The following is a 22118-nucleotide window of genomic DNA, read 5'->3' as shown; positions in this document are numbered from 1 at the left end:
CGAAAACTAAGGACATTTTGTCTATCATTTCAATTCGTTTTAGTTTGTTTTGTAAACACACAATGCAGTTTCAGTTAGTTATTAGTTCTTGTATTTCAGTTAACGAAAATGTTTTTAAATTTTTATTTTTCGTTATAATAACCTTGGTGTGGCGTCCTTCCAGCCATCGTGTGTGCGGCTCCGCCCGTCATCCCCAACGGGCAGGTGGTGGGCACCGACTTCACCTGGGGCTCCAGCATCAGCTATGCCTGCAACCAAGGCTATCAGCTCTCCCTTCCCACGGTCCTCACCTGCCAGGGCCCGGGCAACTGGAGCGGAGAGAAGCCCCAGTGCTTCCGTAAGTGCACTATTCATTGACTATTCATTTATTCCTTGATTATTAATAGCAGTGGTTCATATATAAATAATACATATCGTCGCTGTCGGGTGGAAACCTTTTAAAATATTGAAAGTAGCCGATCTACAAGCTCACAACGCCTCGCAATGCGAGGCGTTGTGAGCTTGTAGATCGGCTATTTTCACTACTTTTGTGCGACAATCTTGTATGATGTAGGGCATAAATGTGCGAAAAAACATTAAACGTCTAAATATGGAGATACAAGGCGACGATATGTGGCATCGGTTTGTTTTTCTTACGGTTTGTTTTGCTGACAAAGCAAACAAAAAGAAGCAAAATATGAAATTTTGTTGAATGCTCTCAATGTATTAATAGTGATATGAGCATTACAATGACATGATCATCAAACACATCAAACATTACTTATTGATCATAATAATCTCAAACTTAATCTTCTTTCTTTCAAACTTCAAACTACTTTATTTTCCTTTCGGGTGTCTTAGATATAGATTGTACAGAGGTTAAAAGAAGACAACATACAGTCAGAATACATAGATACCCAGGTCACTATAAAGAAAAACGACATTTAAAACTGCAGTACTTAAAAGCATTATATATAAAAATCCATATGTTTATATGCATATACAATTCTATATGTATATAAATAATATAAACGATATGCAAACTACCTATCAGTTGGAAGGGGAGTCTGTTTAAATAGTTAAATAGTTCAACGTCTTGGGGGGGGGGGGGGGGCAGTCCGGGCTCCACCAGACCCGGACGGCGTTCAGCAGTCTGATGGAGTCAGGCACGAAGCTAGCTGAGCACCTCTTGGAGAATGTCGAGGCTCTGTATCGACAGCCTGAGGGCATTAGCCTGTAATGGGTGTGAAGGGTGTGTGTGTTGTCCTCAGCTATTTGAGAGGCCTTCTTTACTGTCCGTTTCGTGTGGATACTGCTGAGTGGCTCCTGGTCCTTCCCAATGATCTCTTACCACTGATCTTAACAACCCTGTCGAGAGGTTTCCAGTTGATGGTGCGCATCACGCCACACCGTGCAGTGATGTTGAAGGTCATTATGGATTCCTCAAAGGCTTGAATTCCTGAGGAAGAACAGTCGTTGTTGGCACTTAGAGTGAATACTCTCAGCGTTGGTCTTAAAGGCGAGCTTGTGGTTGATGGTGGTGTTAAGGTATTTAAACTCCTCAACGCACTCTATTGTCAGGCCATTTATCTCCAGGGCCCGGGGGGAGTGGGCGGTTCATGCCTGAAGTCCACCAGCAGTTCCTTAGTTTTGCTGGGGTTTAGGTCCAGGAAGGAAGTTGTTCTCACACCACTCTGCAAACCTTTCCATTATCCCAATGATGCGAGTTAGTGGTGTCGACGATAACTGTCATCAGAGTACTTGATGAACAGCATCTCAGGGTCTGAGCTGCTACAGTCATCTGTATACAGGGTGAACAGGACTCGTGAGATGACAGATCCTTGTTCTGCCCCAGTAGATACAGTTCTGTTGGAGCTGTAGTTGCCGTTGAATCTAACGGTCTGGTGTCTATCTGTGAGGAAAGAGAGAATGAGCAGTATGAGGTGGGGGTTGACATTCATCCGGAGGAGTTTCTGTCCCATCAGATAAGGTTGCACGGTGTAAAATGCTCTTGAGAAGTCCACAAATACCATCCTGACAAAGGACTTACACTTCTCCGAGTCTGTAAGCCCACTAACCTCCCTCTGTAGCTGAGGTAGAATGAGCCTTTCAAAGCTCTTCATCACCAGAGATGTTAAGGCTACGGGGCGGTAGTCATTATTGCAGTGGGGTTACTTTTCTTAGGGACTGGGCAAATGATGGAGGACTTCCATATGATTGGTATGGAGTGTTCAGACAAAGAACGGTTAAAGGGATTACAGAAGACCTCAGCCAGCTGCTCATGACAAACCTTCAGCAAGCGCCCACGGATGTTGTCAGGACCTGGGGCCTTATAAGGGTTTGTTCTCTTGAGCACCCTTCCACCTCCTCATGGGGACTAAATGGCATTATGATCAGCTGTACTTAATGGGGGTTTCGTGTATGCCCTATATGCTTTCTTCACGTTACCATAACTCTTTAAGTCTTTTTGAGCCGACAGCTGTTGTAGTCGCCCAATGTTAAGACAGTGGCGTCTGGGGCATCGTTCTCTATGCGATGAACGCACGCAGAGATAGCCTCTGCTGTGCGGGTATATTGCCAGAGGAGGGGGGGATGTAAACCAGAACAATGTTCAGCCGGCCAAATTCACGGGAGAGATATCTAGGTCTCAGATTCACAGAGAGCAGTTCGATGTCAGGTGAACAATATGACTCCGTATTTTGACAGTTTTACACCATGCGTCATGTATGTACATACATAGCCCACCCCCGCTTTGTTTATCACTGCCGTTACAATCGTGATCGAGCCTCTGCCCCACTCCTCCTCTCCTCCCCCGCTTCCTCGTTGAGCTCCGCGTTGAACTCCGCTGGTAGTCCGGTGTCTGATTGTATGATCTCATTCTATCAAAACATCCGTGTAATGTCTGTAACTGATAGTCTCCCCGCATCGACAGAAGGCTTTCCCTTGTGTAGCGGATAATCCCAATTCCGTTTGGATCCATCAGCGTGATAGCCTTCTAGTTCATTTGTCCCCAGGGACCACGCAACAGGTTACACTTCAACAAATGTCCTTACTTAGTAGTCCATAAGTTGTTAAACTTCCCCCAGTAGTCCAAACTGACTCTTGAAGCATAAAAGACATCGGCAGATAAACTAAAAACTAACCATAAACTAGGAGATTTAGTCCAAACACCAGGAAGACGAGACGAACACACCACTCCACCTGTCGCCATAACAGCGCCACATACACACTCTCTTTCTCTCTTTCTCTTTCTTCCTCCCCCCTGTGTCTCTCCCCCTCTTTCTCTGTGTAGCTGTGTTCTGTGGAGACCCGGGGATCCCAGCTCAGGGGCGCAGGGAGGATCGAGGCTTCACCTACCTCTCCTCTGTGTCCTTCTCCTGTTACCCTCCTCTGGTCCTGGTGGGCTCGTCCAGGAGGTACTGTCAGTACGACGGCACCTGGAGCGGAACGCAGCCCTCCTGCATAGGTGAGCATGAGGCAGGGAGGTGTGCGAGGTCTTTCAATTGAGATTACTCCGTTGATATTCTGGCTATGACTTTGATTTCCCCTTATAAATGCGACTATTTCAGGGATTGTTGAGTGTTCTCAAATTGGCCTCTCTGATAGTTTGGTGCCCCGAGAGAGGCACTCGTGAAAGCATATTAACTTTCCCGTTCGGAAAGTAACCGCCAGAGAATGCAGTGAAAGCCTCTGACTTCATTTTGCCCCTTAAGTTACCGCATTGTAATACAAGGCAAGTTTATTTCTATAGAACATTTCAGCAACAAGGCAATTTAAAGTGCTTTATACCATACACTAAGCACTTAAACCCTATATACAATTTACAATTTAGGCATTTAGCAGACGCTCTTTATCCAGAGCGCCTTACAAGCAAGGTAAACACATACTGTACTGTACATCAAATGCAGAGAGACGGTGTAGTGCCTCAGTAAACTTGGATCACATAAACCAAGAACCTACTGTAGAATCAGTCTAAACAACATAGGCTACTATAATAAAAAAAAATGGTACATTGAAACTATAGAAACCATAGGATACCAGGTAAACAATGAACCTAGCATCTGTCTAAATAACATGCTATCTAAATTACATTTGAACCTACCTACAGTACGTCATTGACCGCGGCCCCCCAGGCCTCCATACTTGTAGATCTGCTATTTTTGCTGAAGGTTTACCTATTGTCGCCAAATGTTTGCCTATTCCGACATGCCCAGGGTAGGGTCACTAGTGTTCTAGTGGTTAAGACAATTAAGACACAGAGCATTAAGCGAGTGCAAAAGGAACCCATTATGATAGGACATGAATACAGTAGGTAGTGGATGCGCACATTACACGCTTTGAAGGCACATTATATAACGTGGAGATTATTATTGGTAAAGTGAAGCAGCCATTAAAAGTTTTGCAGGCGGCAATGCTCCCTTCTCTGTAGAGCAGATCAAATGGCCCACTGAACAGTGCTGCCATGGTTTGCGAGATAAATAAGCAACCAGGTCTAACAAGCCCAAAAGAAGCAACTATAGGCCACATGAGCACTTTAAACCTATACATACGTACGTAGGCTATTTGAAAATAGACGATCTACAAGCTCACAATGCGTTGCGATGCAACACGTTGTGAGCTTGTAAAACTGCTATTTAAAAAAAAATCTGGTCAAAAAAGTGACAAATGGGGAATATTTTTGAAACATTTTAACAACACAAATCTGGTACGGGGCTCCCTGGCACAAAATACTTTCAGATTGGGTGTCCGCAGAGAAATAAAATTTATTTGGGGGTCCTTGACATGAAAATGTTTGAGAACCACTGGTTGAAACAATATTTAGGAAGGAAGCCCAAATAAGCAAGAATTCATGCGACCGGGATGGTTTACCTTTACCAGGCTACAAATAAGCAACTACACTTACGAAACAAGCCTAAAAAAACGCAACCCGCAACTACCAATATTTACATGCAGAAAAACAAGCCCAAAGTAGCTTATTAATAAGCGAACATGGCAACACTGCCACTGAGCTCCCACCCACTAAGGTACAACAGCTTACATAAGTTGTGATTGAACCTCTATGGATCAACACAATGCGTTTGTGGGACTGGTGGGGTGATAATGTAATCGAACACATCCTTGGCTGCAGACTTTGGTAATTGATTAAGAGGGTTGTGTGGAGTGATAAGGCCTGAGAGCTTGTCATTGTGTTGTAAGCTGCACAGAGCAAGGATACAGAGCCGCTTCACATCACAGACGGGCTTACTAATGAATCACTTTGTCGGATTTATGTCTCTCTGTGGGTGTGTGTGTTGGTGCGTGTTGCTCTATGTGTGTGTCTGTGTCCTTGAGTGTGTGGTTTTGTGTGTTTTCCTTGCCTGTGTGTGTGTGTGTGTGTGTGTGTGTGTGTGTGTGTGTGTGTGTGTGTGTGTGTGTGTGTGTGTGTGTGTGTGTGTGTGTGTGTGTGTGTGCGTGCGTGCGTGCGTGCGTGCGTGCGTGCGTGTGTGCGCATACGTGTGCTTACACGCATACAGTTTGCGCAGTGTAGCCAGCATTCGTTAATTTATGACCTTCAATCATGCCTGTGTGTATGCAGCCCCAGGCCTGACTAAATATTAATTGTGTGTGTGTGTGTGTGTGTGTGTGTGTGTGTGTGTGTGCGCACTCAGGCGTCCTGAGAGACATCATAAAAATAAACAGGGCACGTTTTTTTGCCACAGTTCACATGAAAAGATTGTGTTGTGCAATTAACACGGTTTGTTGTTACAGACCCAAGTCACACCACCTGCGGTGACCCCGGCGCTCCCCTGTTTGGGAGTCAGAACAACAGTCAGGGCTTCCAGGTGAGAATATACTTCACTATCCATTTGTAACTCGGAGGGTGAACACATTTTGTACACTCTCACAGCTAAATGAACACAACAGGATTTTGCTGTGTACTTAGTCTATCACAGGCAATGAATCGTGGCCATACATCTGCGGAGGAGATTTCATAGCGCCATACTGTGCTGATGTGTTAGCTGCATACGAACTTGAAAATCCCTAACTTATGCTGATTCTGGACACGAGTTATTTTCCCTGCGTTTCATTAAAGCAACAGATTGGTTACTGTGCCAGCATACTTAGTTAACAAAATCACATCAGTAAGCCCCTGTTCGCAAAATAATAATAAAAAAAGAATCCTGTGCTAATGCAGCACATCTGCTCTCATTCAAATCCGAATCCATGTAGCAAGTTTAGGTCAAATGCAAAATGTTACACACACAAAAATCAACACTCTAGAAATGGCATTTATATGTCATACTGCTGTGGTACAGCGTGAAGACTAAATAAGGTCATTACACACCGGCGATTATGCGAAAATACGCAAAATTCGGACTCGTTCCAAATAATTAAGACGTGTTTTCACTTCGCTTTTTCGCTCCATGGAAGCTTGCATTGACTTTTTAAAAAAAACGTATTATTCGCATGAAAAAATCGCACCCGGTGTGTAAGGAGCTTTAGGCTGATTTGATAACTAGGCTGTGCACATCGCATCGCATTTAGCAGACACTCTTATCCAGAGTGACTTAAAAGTGCACATGTACTGTAAGTACAGTGCAAAGAAGAACAATGTAGTGCTTCAAAGTACAGTAGCTAGGATACCAGGCGAACATCACACTAGCATCTGTCTCAACAACGTGCTATTTACAGTAAAAAAAATAATTAGTTAAGCATCTGAGGTCAAGCAAACAGTATGTGTGTATATGACATAGCATGCTGTATGTGAACAAGTAACCAACATGCAGCCACAGCCTGGATGGAAGTCAGCGATGTAGTAGTTGTAGTTGTAACAGTGAATGTGTGCACTGCACGCATGCTTACCATATGTATGTAAAGCCAAAACATAACGTGTGTGTGTGTGTGTGTGTGTGTGTGTGTGTGTGTGTGTGTGTGTGTGTGTTTTTTTTAACCCTCCAGATCAGCAGCATTGTGTTCTTCAGCTGTAGGAAGGGTTATTTGCTGCAGGGTTCCATCTCACGTACCTGCCTGCCCAACCTCACCTGGAGCGGCTTCCAACCAGAGTGCATCGGTCAGTGTACACACACACGCGCACACACACACACACACACACACACACACACACACACACACACACACACACACACACACACACACACACACACACACACACACACACACACAACCTGTCTACTACATACATAAATAATAATGATTTTATCCATCTCAACTTACCACCACCTCTGCATCGTGTCCTTTTGTCTCCATCCATCCATCCAATCGTTGCCCTGTGTCTGTAACTTTTACTGCTGTGCTGTCTCTAGCACCTGAAATGATTTCCCGCAGGATCAATAACGGTATCTTTCTATCTTAACTATGCATCCAGCCCACCACTGCAGCCAACCAGAGCTGCCAGCCCAGGCGGATGTGAGCGCCATAGAGCTACCGTCCTTGGGCTACACCCTGATCTACACCTGTCAGCCTGGCTTCTACCTGGCGGGGGGATCTGAGCACAGGACCTGCAGGTCGGACGGGAGCTGGACGGGAAAGCCTCCCCTCTGCGCGGGTAAGGCAATGGTTCTCAAAGTGGGGTTTTACAAGGGGGTCCCCAGCAAAATGTGTTAATATAGTGTCCAGTGGCGTAGCCAGAACGCTAACCGAGGCTGGGCTAAGGGAGTTGTGGGTGGGTGCATGTGTGCACGGACCGAGCACGTGGTTATCAAACTGGCTGAATATGATATAAAAAAAATAAAAATAAAGTTATATATATATATATATATATATATATTTTTTTTTTTTTTTTTTTTTTTTTTTGGGTGGGCAGAAAAAACAAATGGGTGGGCCCAGGCCTAGCTATGCCCACCGTGGCTACGCCCCTGATAGCGTCACAATCATTCAAACCATATTTTATACTTTGGCTATAAAAAAAATGCAGATATACCGTACAAGCTCATAGCGCAATATTTTTTAGATGGTGGTCCGTGGCCAAATACATATAATTTGGGGGGTCCTTGACATGAAAAAGTTTGAGAACCACTGGGGTAAGGAACACACCATGGTTAGCTTCAAACGATGGTGCTTCAACTTCATATTTTATTTATTTATTTTGTTTATTTATTTATTTAACATGAGTCATACACAGCAGAACTGTTGGACCAGAGTTAGCAATGTACTGTGACTAATTTGCATCTGCAGTCCCTGGGTTAAGAGCAATACAAGAGAGATGCAATATACGGAAAGTTAAAAATGCAAATACGTTAGCAGAAGCAGAAGCACACAGATGCGGTTTAGTTTTCAAGAATATATTTTTATTACGCAACTAATGCGAACAGCTGGTGGCTCATCCCAGCTCTTTTGCCAGATAGAATTTGAAATACAAAGCTGCACGCACGCCCGTGCGTGTACACACACACACACGCACGCACGCACGCACGCACGCACGCACGCACGCACGCACGCACGCACGCACGCACACACACACACACACACACACACACACACACACACACACACAATGACCGTGCATACTTAACATTTTCTTTATTTCAGACTAAAAAGAGTATAAGTGAGCATAATTCCGTTCTCATTTCCAGCCAAGCACTTGCCTCATTCTAGGTGCCTCATCATATTATAATGTGCGATTTTCATTAGCAATGTTTATTCAAACCACTGGGTTTTGTATTGTTGGCTGGAGAGTGGTGGCTAATGTTTAGTGATAGGGGGATTCAGCTAATGTTGATGAATGGCTGTGTTAACACTTGCTCATCCTCCGACACACGCCAGAATGGGACGGCCATCCATCACACAATTAGGCCTGCGTTATGCTTAGTTGCGCGTGGGTGTCGTGCACCGAAAATAGCCGATCTATAAGCTCACAATGCGGCGCAAATGCGACGCTTTGTGAGCTTGTAGATCATCTGTTTCCGGCCAACAACCCAGGCGCGGGATAACAGGGCATTTACACGGCATGGAACCACTCATTTGTGTGGCACGCACACACACACGCACACGCACACGCACAGCACACGCACATGCACATGCACATGCACGTTTAAGATTATGAAACATTAACAAGGGGCCCAGAACCTGATTAGGCCAATGTGTCCCATTGATTAGGTTAGCGAGAAAAGAACCTCTTATAAATGTCTGGGCGGTGTTAACAAGGTCTATCAGATAAATAGACTGCCATTAAGTTGCCCCGGGGCACTGGTCTCTAAATACATATAGGAAAAATAGAGTCATAGAGACTCACAATTATCTATGGTAGATGCTAATGGCTTAAATAGGGGAAGGGCTATTCCAGAGGGGGGGGGGGGGTACGTACAGTACAGTATGTGTGCTTCTTGATGGATGCCAGGCTGAGGAGGGTTGCTGAAGTACGGCAGGCTGATGGATATTCTGAGGCTGGAGGTAGGAGAGAATGCTGGCCTTAGCACCGATGTACAGGATATTAACAGCACCTGAGGAGCAGCTCAAAGTCCTGACAGCTAATAAAACATAGGGCGCGTGCGTGCGTGCGTGCGTGCGTGCGTGCGTGCGTGCGTGCGTGCGTGCGTGCGTGCATGCGTGCACATGCTTATGTGTGTCAGCTGTGTTTATTTGTGCCTGTGTATGTCTACATGTAAACAGACTTATGCAAATACAGTGTGCTTGCATTCAACACCTTATATGACCTTTCATGCTAAATGGGTAGAGCAATTATGAGCACCATGAGTGAAGATTACTGAAGTTCCTTTCTGTTCTTGGAATAAATACAAGTGTTTGTGTTTTATTTTTCATTCCTCTACTTGCCTACTACAGTACCTACTTTATCTTTATCCCTCCCTCCCTCTTCACCTCCTTAATCCCTCTGTCTCTCTCTTTCTCACTCTCTCTCTTCCTGAGGCACATATTTACAGCGCTTCAGAGATAACCTCTATACACATATTTTATCTGACTTAAGGTCTATTTTTGTCTTTTGCTGTTCAGCTGACACCCGTCCAAGTGGTCTGAACCCCGTGGGGACTGTGCAGGAACCTCCCACCACACTAAGAGGTACAAAAACAAACACCACTTATTGTGGTCTGTATTTCCCTCTCGTCTGGATTTTACTGACAGCGAAGACTCTTGAAGTTTTTTTTCTATTCTTGGAATAAATACAAGTGTTTGTATTTTATTTTTCATCCCTCTACTTGCCTGCTTACCTCCCTTGCCTTCCCCGTTGCCTCCCCCCTCCCTCTCTCATCCCTCCATCTGTCCTTTCCTCTCTCTCTCTCTCTCTCCCTTCCTCCATCTCTTAGTCCCAGGTGGTGTGTTTGCCAAGAATTCTCTGTGGAGGGGTTCTTACGAGTACCTGGGGAAGAAGCAGCCAGCCATGCTCAGCATCAATGCCTTTGAACCCTTCAGCAACCGAGTCAACGGGACGCTTATCGACCACAGTGGCGTGGAGCTCAAACTGGCAGGTCTGTACAGTGGGGGGGGGGGGGTTAAACTGAGCTTGTTTAACCACTTAATCCATATATACTTTGTTGGACGGATTCCACCTCTATACTTGGTATCATAAAAAAGAACCGCCTGACCTTGCGTCACTCCCGACTTGTCTGTCTGTGTCCCTTTTATGCCCATATATGGAGATCTTTGTATTGGTCTGTCTATGTCCAGACGCGTAACTACCGTGACGCAGATAACGCAGTTGCGTTGTGGCCCAGAGTCATTTGGTGCCCACCCGTGCCGTCGGTAAAATTCTCTCGCAAAATCTGGCAACACTGGAAGTCAGAAGAGGCGAGGTACACGTTCATATAGACCTCGTAACTACTGAACAGTACGCCACTATCTTCTTGGTTTATAGACCGAAATGCACAGTTTGGGCTGTTTTGTATGTTCTGTTTTGTTTAAAATCCCCGACGGCCACGGCGGGGGGGGGGTGTGAGGGCCCGCGGTGACCACTATGCGTTGAGGGCCCACTGTTGCCTCGTTACGCTGCTGCCTGTGTCCCTTTTATACCCATATCTTGAGATCATTGATATGACATCAGGGTTTAGGGAACAATGCCTGTTTCTCCAACTCATTTTGGACTGTCTGTGCCCACAGGTCTAATTGACGCCTCCTGGGTGGCGCCAGCTGTTGTAAACAATGGGTGCATTTGATAACGTGCGCGTCTGACGCTTGCAGTGTATCAAGGACTTTATAAATTCACACAAACAGTTGTTGTTGACAGATTTGAAAAATGTTTGGGGATTGTGTTCCTTGGCCTGCTGATCGGAGTAGTGGATTAGCTGCAGACACCAACAGAGACATTAATGACATCAGTCATCTCAATATTTGGGCAACATGTGGGGGACAGACGGACAAACAGACAGATGCTGTTCTAGACGGCTGACCTCTTCTGTGTCACGGCGTAAATAAAAACATTGAATTATGGGTCAAGTATGGTGAATTATAGAACATAGTTTTTTTCATAAAACGCATTATCCTCGGTCAGTAGCAAAGGCTAATCAACCCATCCCACCGTGCTCTGTTCAGGTACCTATAAGAGAGAGGAAGCCCAACTGCTGCTGCAGGTGCACCAGATCAGAGGCCCTGTGGAGATCTTTGTCAACAAGTTCAAAATAGACAACTGGGCCCTTGACGGACATGTAAGTACAAGTACTGGGGTCACACTCAATAAAGGGCCCGAGTGAAGGGCACATGGTTTCACGCCTACAGTACTTAAACACATACATACACACCAGCGCACAAGCACACACTCACACACACAATAATACACGTACATGTTTGAATTCTCACCGTGAGCCGCGCGTATATAGCGTGCGCAAATGAACAAGTGGCAAATTGAGAAATATGCAGAGCCACACACACCCACACTAACCCTGTCACTCTGGGGAGATGTAGGGCCCACCAAGAGTTTTCTCTTTAATTAAAATGTCAGTTAAATCATTGCTTGGTAATCAGGGCTCGACAGGCCGCCTTCCCTCCCCTGTTCCATATTACGCTCACCCACCTACTGCACCTCCAGTGCAACACACTCCAGCTAGAATTTAAATAAAGCAGGTCACAGTGTCTGTGTGTGTGTGCCCGTGTGTGTGTGTGTGTCCTTGTCTTTCAGGTGTTTACATAATTATCATCGAACCTTGTATGTGCAAAACCATTACTTTTCAGGAAATAGGAAAAATAACCTTTGTTCCAATGGGTCCATTATAGTTATTATTTTGGTCACAAGCTCGTGTTACAACTTTTCATTGTTAAATATTTATATAACCCACAGACAGACTTAACCACTTTCAACCTGACGTCCCTATTTTGGGCGTGTCATTATAGGAGAAACATTTTATACAACACACATTGTTGTTGATCTTTAATAAGCCACTCTGTTGATTGGTCTGTCTGTCGCTCCAGACCATTAAAGTGCGGCCACAATACAAAACCATTGATGACTGTTGCGATGCCATGGCAGGGAGGACACACAACACCTAACCGTGATTTGTATTCATTTAATGTAATATTGTACGACGCGTCTGTACTTTGCATCCTAACTCACATCATGCAACCTCCAGGCAAACCAATAGCTGGTCGCAGCTTATCACACACAATGTATACGCATTTACTCGACTTGCATGCGAATTCAAGCATTCCTCCGGACGTGTCTTGTGGTGTAGACGGCACCGGGCCGCGGCTTTTCATGGCCTTGTTTACGCTCGTGCTCACGATCAGAGAAGCGTCGAGTGTCAAATTAAATATCATCCGTCCAGAGCTCCTCTCAACCGCTGTGACGTGATATTTCCTTTCTCTGCGACATGGCAGCGGCTGACACTTTGATGATGATACACCTTTTTTCAAGCACAGACTGACAGTTGCTGTGTGTATCTGTCCTCTCCATTCCTCCTCCTCCTCCCCAGGTGTCCTACCTCCCTTCATCCAGCTCCTTCGTCTACCAAGGCTTCGTACGAGGAAAAGGCTTTGGTCAGTTCGGTCTCCAGAGGCTGGGTGAGTTGAACAAGTCTCTGTGACGAACCGTGCAACCCCCTCTCTGGCTTTTACCGTGGCTATGTAATACATATACATAACCATACCATGGTTGCTGCTGTGAAGCCCTATTTACTGCTCGCTTGAAGTACACAGAGTCTGTCGTAAAGGATTTGTTCTTTCTCAGCTCACACACTAATTAGACATCTCACAACAGCACAATCGGCTGTCGGTACGGGATAAAGCAACTGACACCAGACAATACCTATGTAGCAGCAGCTAGTGAATTACAATTAAGTAGGCAACAAAGCTCACATGAATGATATATATACAGAGGCTGGTGTACACACACACACACACACACACACACACACACACACACACACACACACACACACACACACACACACACACACACACACACACACACACACACACACACACACACACACACACACACACACACACACACACAGTATCACTTCAGTGGTTCAATTGTTCTAGCTCACAACTGAAAATACTTTCCCCGCCACATCTCTGGCTGTGCAGAGGAAAGTATCAGGAACGATCCATAAATAGAGACAGAGAGAGAGATGTGAGTGAGAGAAAGGGAGAGAGAGAGATCAGGGAAGACAGAAGAGAAAAAGAACAAGTCGAAGCAGGTTTAAGCCTAGTTCAGCTGGACCCTGGATACTGTGAGCCATGTGATTCTCAGCCTTTTTATTTTCAAGGACCCTCGCTTTGATATGCATTAGACCACAGACCCCCATTTGATACAATACCCTCATACACACATACAAGCACGCACACACGCACGCACAGACACACGCACACACACACACACACACACACACACACACACACACACACACAGACACACACACACACACACACACACACACACACACACACACACACACACACACACACACACACACACACACACACACACACACACACACACACACACACGGATATGCCCACATATAAACATATTAACATGGATGCACATACACACAGAATAAAATAATACAATAACTAGAAAAAGTGCTCCTCGGAGCACAGGTCTCCGCCAGGTCAGGTAGGCTATTGTGGCCTCCTGGTGGCGCTATAATAGGCCAACGTGAAAAGGTTGCCATTTCTTCTTAGGCCTTGCACGACGATCGGACACTGACTGCATTCATGATTTGAGGCATTTTGTTAAAAACATGTTTCGCTAAATTAGACCTGTTGGTGGCGCTATAACAGGCCAATGTTAAAAGGGTGGCATTTGTTCCTCAACATCTTGCTACCATAATTGACGGCCACAGTCATGGAGTGTACACGAGTGTGTGTGCTCAATTGCCAAGCAGACACATGGCCCAACTAACTCCACATTTTCCCCCAAAATTCCTCAATATTCTGCCTGTGACACCAGCTGCTTCGCATCCCATCACTGTACTTGCAGGATGTACAATTAATATCAAACGCATTATGCTCCAATACTTATGCAAATCACTTCGCCAACACACAATTCACGTCCGGGTGTTTCTTTTCACCAGCCAATCACCTTTCACGTTGCCACGTCCGTTGCCACGTCGCGCTGACGTACGCTAAACAAGCGCTGCCGTGCGCACAATGCAAACGAGCCCAAAGGCGCGCAAAAATAAGCCGACCATTGCTTAGACACAAAGTCAGACCTGGCAACGCAGCCTACGCCAATCATGTGTGAGAGATCTACAAGCTATGGGGCAGAGACGCCACCGTATCTTAGCAACAACTACAGCGCTCACTCTCATTGGTCGTGTCACGCTAAGAGCAGTCTCCAGACAATGGCATCGCAGACAGCTTGCTGTTACTGCTGTAGCCATCACAGGCAGTTGCAGCACGACGGACAGGGCGCTGTGATAGCTGCCATGTCGCTAACGCTAACGTGGTTGTCATGCCTGCAGCGGCTGTGCAATCACTTTGTCAACAATGCACGTTCGTGTGGTGAATGTCAATATTGCTGCTCAGTTCGTCCATTGTAGATGGTGTATGTTTGTGTGTGTCTTCTGGAGAACTATGTAGCTCCACAGCAACTACAGTAACTAACGTAATGGCAGGACCGCCCCCTGCAACGCATGTTAGGCTGCATTATGGTCATGTAGTGATTTCAGATAATTAGAGCAGTGCTTATCAACCCTTTCACGCCGCCGCCCCCCCCCCCCCCCCCAAATACACGTACTTGATCTGGGACCCCCCCATTCTGTTTGACTCCGTTCCACAAGTAAATATTGTGAAAATAGCCGATCTACAAGCTCGAAACGCCTCACGTTGAGAGGCTTTGTAAGCTTGTAGATCGGCTATTTTCTACATGATTGCCTCTTTCTTACATTCTTTGCCAATGTGGCCCATGTTTTCATAGTATAGTTTGTTGACTACTTCTGTTGCAGAAATGGCCATTTCCTTTACTTTCGTTTTTTTATTGTCTCCGCCAGGCCGAAAGGCATGGCGCAAGACTATGTTTCACCCCCTGTCCGTCCGTCTGTGATAGCTAATCTCTCACATCGTTGACTTGATCGCAGCAAAATAACAGCCCGATGTGGAGAGTCAGTGAGAGCTGGATAAACGAGGTAAAATGTGTCAAAAGGAGTCTGTATGGCTGTCGATAAATGAACACATGACGTCGGTGGGAGAGGAGATATTGTGTCTTTTGGACAAACAGCAGCGTGGTGCTGATGTTTGTTGTGTGAAGCAGCTTAATGTCAGAGTGTTCGTGTTGGAGCGCCTCAGTGCGGCTGCAGAGTTCATGTGCAACCTCTTCCAGAGAGACACAGAGACACTAGAAACTCTGCTGGGGAAAAAAAACACTGCTGGGCATTGACTTTCATATGGACATTGATCTACACACTGCAGGTATATCTGCTACACACACAACATCAAACTACACACTGCAGGTATGATGCAGCGTTTGCATTACAGCCAGCATGCCAGCGTAGTTCCCATATGGTTTCAAGGTGGGCTAAACCATATGGACCCCATGTCAGCAATGTCAGCGGCATCCACTTCAGTCCCAACTGCGATGCCCATGCAGGCTATAAGTAGCTTCTACCTGGCCCTTAGGTGGGCCCCAACTAGCCATGTTTATGTGGGACCAAGGCGGGTCCTAACTGGGTTTGCCCATGCAGGCTTTAACTGGGTTCTACCTGGGCCCTAGGTGTACCCTAACCAACCACAGTGCAGTGCCCATCGCTCCAATTCTTGTGACGTCAGGGCTCTCAATACTGCACATTGGTGGAGGAGGAGGGGCCGCAGGGCGACCGCACACATCGCTGAACCAATGGTAGCCCACGGATGTTTCCTCTGGGGATTTACAATCTGCCCCTCTATGCCACATATCCGCACTACAGGGTCTTCACTGACCGCGCCACGGCCCCACTGACCCTCATGACGCTACGCCACTTATATGAGTTGCCAAGTGGCCTCGGGCGCAACGTGGGCGTGGCCGCGGGCTAGACGCGAGCCCCCGCGTAGCGGGGGCGAGCTTCTAGTAGTGTGAATGTGCGTGCAAAGTTTGAGCGCAATTGGACGGTGCGTTCATGATTTGCGGAATTTTGTTCAAAACAAGCCAATAATGCAAACTTTAGATGCTAATCTTAGCCAATCAGTATGGCATATGAAAAATCAAACACATCCGTCGTGATCACATGACTATAGAGATCATGTGTACCGATTTGCGTGAAATTTGGATAACATTGGAAGGAGTAGTATAAAATAATGGGTTTTACATAAGTCGGCCTGCTGGTGGCGCTATAAAAGGAAGATGTGAAAAATACAGGGCAAAGGTTTTTCCTTGACCTCTAGGGAGTGTGCATACAAAGTTTTACACAGAACGGTGCAATTATAGGTAAAAACACGAACCGGCCTGTTATAGCGCCACCATGAGGCTGATTTGAAAATTTTCAAATGGTATTTCTTCCTCGGCCTAATGGGAATGTGTGTGCAAATTTTCACGGATATTGCATGCTGTGTTCATGATTTGAGGTATTTTGTTCAAAACGGAGCACTCCTGCAAACTTTGGAAGACATTTTTAGCCAATCAGGATGGAATATGAGAAATCTGAAAGACACGTTTCGTTGAATGACTACAGAGATACTGTATACCGATTTGCGTGATTTTTGGACAAAATCTGTAGGAGTGCTGTCAAAAAATATGTTTTGCACAAATCGGCCTCCTGGTGGCGCTATGAAAGGCCCATGAGAAAAATTGGGGGCAAAGGTTCTGAATTGGCATCCAGGGAGTGTGTGTGCACAGTTTCGCTACGATCAAGACAACGGTGCCGGAGATTAGCTGGTCACAGACGGACGGTGACACACACAGACACACACACGGACACACACACGGACGGACGGACGGGGTGGAAAACATACTCTCTCGCCATGCCTTTCGGCCTGGCGGAGACAATAATTAACATAATAATACAGTTTGATAGATAACTAGACGCGTCGCAATTCCGGGGAAATTGCAGAGTGTGGTTGCGCCGACGCCGTCGGGACTCCAGTAATACGCCGGGAGGAATACCGTCGGAGACTGCGCCAATTACATCGTCACGTCACTCCTGAGATCGCTTGCGTTTCATTTTGAGAGGATTGATCCCCCAAAAATAAGGTTTTTGCATCAAACGGTTACATTTCAAGCATTCGTGGCGCCCCCTATGGATCAAAGTAGAAATGCTTTTGGGGACTCGTTGAGTAAATCACCCTCGACATGTGATTCTAATTTGGGTAAAACGGGTTCCTCCCGCTAACTTTGGAAGGCATTTACGGAAGAACGGTAAGGACTATTACAAAACCGTTTGGATATGTTTATCGCATGGGTCCATAGATCACGTGTACCGATTTGTGTGAGATTTGGAAAAAAATTGAAGGAAAAGGAGCAAAAAGTGTGTTTTGAAGAAAATTCAAAATGGCGGAAAATCTATCCTGACGCAAATGGGCGTGGCCTATATGGGAAGATGCGTCGTGACCCAAGGAATCCAGGGAAAAAGAAATTTTGATTTTACGACCTACGGTTCAAGAGTTATAGGCCAAAAGGTAAAGGGGGCTGTTATAGCGCCACCATGAGGCCGAATGGTGTGATATTTTTTTCAATAATTTCGGACAATATTATGAATTATCCCTCCAAATCTGATAACTCTAGCTCTTACGGTTTCTGAGAAAAAAATACTTGAATTTGAGTTTTGTCACTTTTCCATTAAAGCGGATGGGGCAAATTTAATGCACTAATAAATCAATATCAATTAAACTATTCAAACAATCTCTTAGCCCTATACAAGCGCACGATTCCCGATTTAGACGGTCATTTTGATATATGGCACAACATTAGGGGATAAAAACTGTGGGAGGAGATGCGTCTGAAAAAAAGTTTATCTATAAATAAAGAAATAAAGAGTATAGAGTACTATAGTCTGGTTGCCCTGTTGGGCAACCACACTAATTAGCAATAGCATAAGTTATGAATGCAACAATTGTGTGTGTCCATCAAGCCAGCCAAACCAAGAGGAACCATAGTGAAGAGAGATGCCTTACGGTCATGGGAAGAACATTCCAAATGCACAGCTAGCGCTCCCAGCTGTGTTTTCATTGAACCGAGAGACGGTCAGAAAGACTTCACCTTGAGAGCCCAGAGGACGTATGGTTATACGGTTTAATAAGGTCACATACTGTATATAAAATGGTGCCAAGCCTTTAATAAGTCAGAAGGAGATCTTTAACCGCATGAACCCTATTCTGGGGTGAACATTCGTTGAAAATAGCCAACCTACAACCTCGCAACGCGAGTGCAAATAGCCTATCTATCAAACTCACAATACGACAAGTTGTTAGCTTATAGATTGGCAATTTTTCGAGGGATTTGTCCCAGCGGACCCCAGTCAACAAAGTATTATAGTAGTAGTAGTAATTACGGTAGTTAAAATGGTTAAAACTCCTCATGTTTGGGCTGATAATTGAATGTGTCTATTGGAATGTTGTATTTTATTGGCTGCTTTAAAAAGCTTTTCTGTACCTTATGTTTTTTTAATGCTGAATACTGCTGCAGAAAAATCCAATAAACAAAGTTTAAAAAAAAAAAAAAAACTACCTCTGGCATTGGCAAAGACATACATATTATGATCAACATTATTTGATCTGGTTACAGTTGAAATTGTAGAGTTGCTGAATGATTATGATCGGCCTGGCATAATTAATAATATTACAATACAGCTTATTTATGATTTATGATCTCTAATCTGTGCTGGTGGCAGGGCTAGTAAACTGGACATTGATTGATTATTTTGGAAATAAATATTATAAATATTATTACCTTTCAATGTAATCTCTAAAGACAGATTCTGCCTTTCAGAATGTTCTTCTTTTTTAACCGAATGGGTTCCCAGATTGCTTTCAACGTGAATGTGTTTATTTTGCTAATGCCAACTTTAAACTAACAAAGTGCTTTCCTGCTCAACTTTACTTGCAATTACCTAGAGCAGTGTTTCCCAAACATAGCCCTTCGTTGATTACAACATTTAAGTTGACGATTCATTTTCACACAAATAATTGCGATTAGCGATTTAATTGTGTTTTTGGCATTGAACATTGGAACATAATCAGAATTTTGTAATACAAAATTGCACAGGGCAGATATGACAAATAACATAACATACAAAGAAATTACTGACATATTCAATAATTTTATATTTAAAAAGAAAGGCCGGAAATAGCTGATCTACAAGCTTACAACGCGTCACTTTTTTAAGATTCTGACGATTCTGCAAAATAATTGCGTTTATCTCAAATAATTGCGATTAGGCGATTATGTAATAATTGTGACAGGCCTAAGCCTCCCTGCTAGTTGCTCATGTGCTAACTTTGTGTAAAGTTAGCACGTGTGAAATTACCCTACAATGAAGAGTTGCCTCGTCAGCTCCCAGTAGCTGTTGTACACACACACACACGCACACACACACACACACACACACACACACACACACACACACACACACACACACACACACACACACACACACACAGCTTCCCACTGCTCGGCCCTTCACCCCGTTACGCTGCCACTGCACACAGATTGAACAAACAGTTCTTTATTAATGTAGAGACGATTGGGGTTGGTGCCAGGGCATCCATGTGTGTTTTGTGCACGTGCGTGGGTTCTCTGACACGCGTGAGCGAGTGTGTGTGTGTGTCTTGGAAATGATCCTATTCAATTTGCGCTTTTCTTTTCTTTTTTTGACGGTGTTTAATGCAATGTAGGTGTGTATTTTTTTTCAAGCATATGATTGTGTGCATAGTCTTGGTGTGTGTGGTGTGTGCCTGTACATGTATTATGGGGCTCACACAGCTGCGAGTGTTTGCACGCACGCATTCACACAGCAGGGGGCTGATTGGCCGCCACTGCAGAGCCTGCTAATTGAATTCCTTATTGTTTGTTACTTGGACTTTATTGGAGATTTCTTGGCATTCTCTGATGAACAGGTGGGCCATCACTCTCCCCGTGGTTGCTGCAGTAAATCTGAAACATAGCTGCCAGGGCCTTCATGATGTCAATAATTAAAAGTAATTCTAATGGAATTTGATGTTTCCTGGATGAAGAAAAACATAATCTTAGTTTCTTTTAGTGTACATACATTTTCTATCTCGTTTTTCTTTTTTTATGTGTATTGTCTGTCTCCTTGGTTTTCTTTTATTGGTGATTCAAAAAGTTCATGCTGTACTCTCTCTCTCTCTCTCTCTCTCTCTCTCTGAGAGAGAGAGAGAGAGAGAGAGATGTCTCAGAACACAGAAGGTGTTGCTGGCATGCCTCACCTTTGTTGGCGCAGCCTTTATGTGAACCATCAAAGGTTGCTGTTTTACTCTGTAATTTGGTTCCTTTGCACGGATATACTCCAGTGTTTCCTCAGCCGTGAATTTGACCAAACCATCCACAGCAACCAACGGCATCCATGGTTGTCATGGTAAATTCCTTACATTACTGAGGTCGCTTCGGTGCCAGTTCAACACACGGTGGAATTTCAGTTGCAGTGTATTGTCAGCTACCGTATGATCCCCTGGTGACGCTGCATCTTCAGCTTGCTCTGATAGGCCGGGCTCCCGCATAGCCCCTTGGGCATTTGACCAATCAGCACCAGCATATAACCCTCTCGGTCCTTTGAACACTCCCCTCACCCAGGGCAGTCCTTTGAACACTCCCCATCACCCAGGGCAAAATAAAGGCTGAGTACTGTATGTGATAAATATGATATACAGTGTGCATAATATTATACTTCTTATACATGACTGAAGGGGCATTCTCTTCTCTGTCTCTCCTCTAGAGAGCCTAGACCCCAGCAGAGACAGCCCCGGGTATAACTTCGCCTCCAACAGTAGCTCAGTGGCAGCAGCCATCCTAGTGCCTTTCATAGCTATGATCATTGCGGGCTTTGCCCTGTACCTCTACAAACATAGGTAAGCCACTGCATTACGATACATTGAACATAGTGTGAAGGATCTGGACAAAGATCATTTCATTCATGCACAGAATTCACTCCTCAATCATTTTTTACTTGAGTTTTTCTTGATTCTTAATTCGTAATACTACTCAGTTGCATTTAATAACAGCTCAACTAGATCCAATATAGTAAATAAAACATTTTCAAAATAAACAAGTGTAACATTTTGTGAAAATGTCACTTTCTTATCATTTTCTGTCTTTTTGTCATTTAAATAATCTCAGAAGAAGACCCAAAGTCCCATTCAACGGCTACGTAGGCCATGAGAACACCAACGGACGGGCCACGTTTGAGAACCCCATGTACGACCGCAACATCCAGCCCACGGACATCATGGCCAGTGAAACGGAGTTCACTGTCAGCACGGTGTGCACGGCAGTATAGCAGCCAGTTCCTCCCGAGGTAAGAATCCCATGCCTCCATGTTGGCTCACTGTAGGATATATGCGTGGGCTTGATATATAGCTTTTTAGATGTGCAAGATATCAGGCCCTCCCAGCCTTCTGTCGGGGGCTTCTTTCGGCCGTGCACGATTTGTTAAGAAAAGGAGCGAGACGCCTTTTAAAAGTGTATTACCGTCCCGCCGCTTATACCGCCAAATAGACTGACACTCAGTCAGCTAAGCAGAAGCAGGAAACTGCTGAAGCAACAACGCGCAGATTGTCAGAATCCAATTTCTAACTAAATATTTTATAGCATCCCTCAAGGATTTTCT

At 44.9% G+C, this 22118-nt stretch overlaps 1 protein-coding gene across 1 annotated transcript in view; it reads left to right on the top strand.

The window, feature by feature from the left end:
- Positions 1-21788, top strand: part of csmd2 (CUB and Sushi multiple domains 2) — a gene marked incomplete at both ends in the record, with an annotated part of 366782 nt that extends 344994 nt beyond the window's left edge. The window contains 11 exons of the mRNA XM_084080385.1: positions 164-337; positions 3272-3445; positions 5728-5801; positions 6919-7030; positions 7346-7525; positions 9928-9993; positions 10239-10400; positions 11461-11573; positions 12834-12921; positions 21228-21360; positions 21629-21788. Coding sequence (XP_083936511.1) covers positions 164-337; positions 3272-3445; positions 5728-5801; positions 6919-7030; positions 7346-7525; positions 9928-9993; positions 10239-10400; positions 11461-11573; positions 12834-12921; positions 21228-21360; positions 21629-21788 — 1436 coding nt within the window. The remainder of the gene's footprint in view (positions 1-163; positions 338-3271; positions 3446-5727; positions 5802-6918; positions 7031-7345; positions 7526-9927; positions 9994-10238; positions 10401-11460; positions 11574-12833; positions 12922-21227; positions 21361-21628) is intronic.
- Between the last annotated feature and the right edge of the window lie 330 nt (positions 21789-22118).

This window comes from Gymnoscopelus microlampas (assembly GCF_963454915.1).
Source record: "Gymnoscopelus microlampas genome assembly, chromosome: 15".
Lineage (NCBI taxonomy): Eukaryota > Metazoa > Chordata > Actinopteri > Myctophiformes > Myctophidae > Gymnoscopelus > Gymnoscopelus microlampas.
The sequence above is the reverse complement of the archived record's forward strand: the minus strand, read 5'-3'. Positions and strand labels throughout refer to the sequence as shown.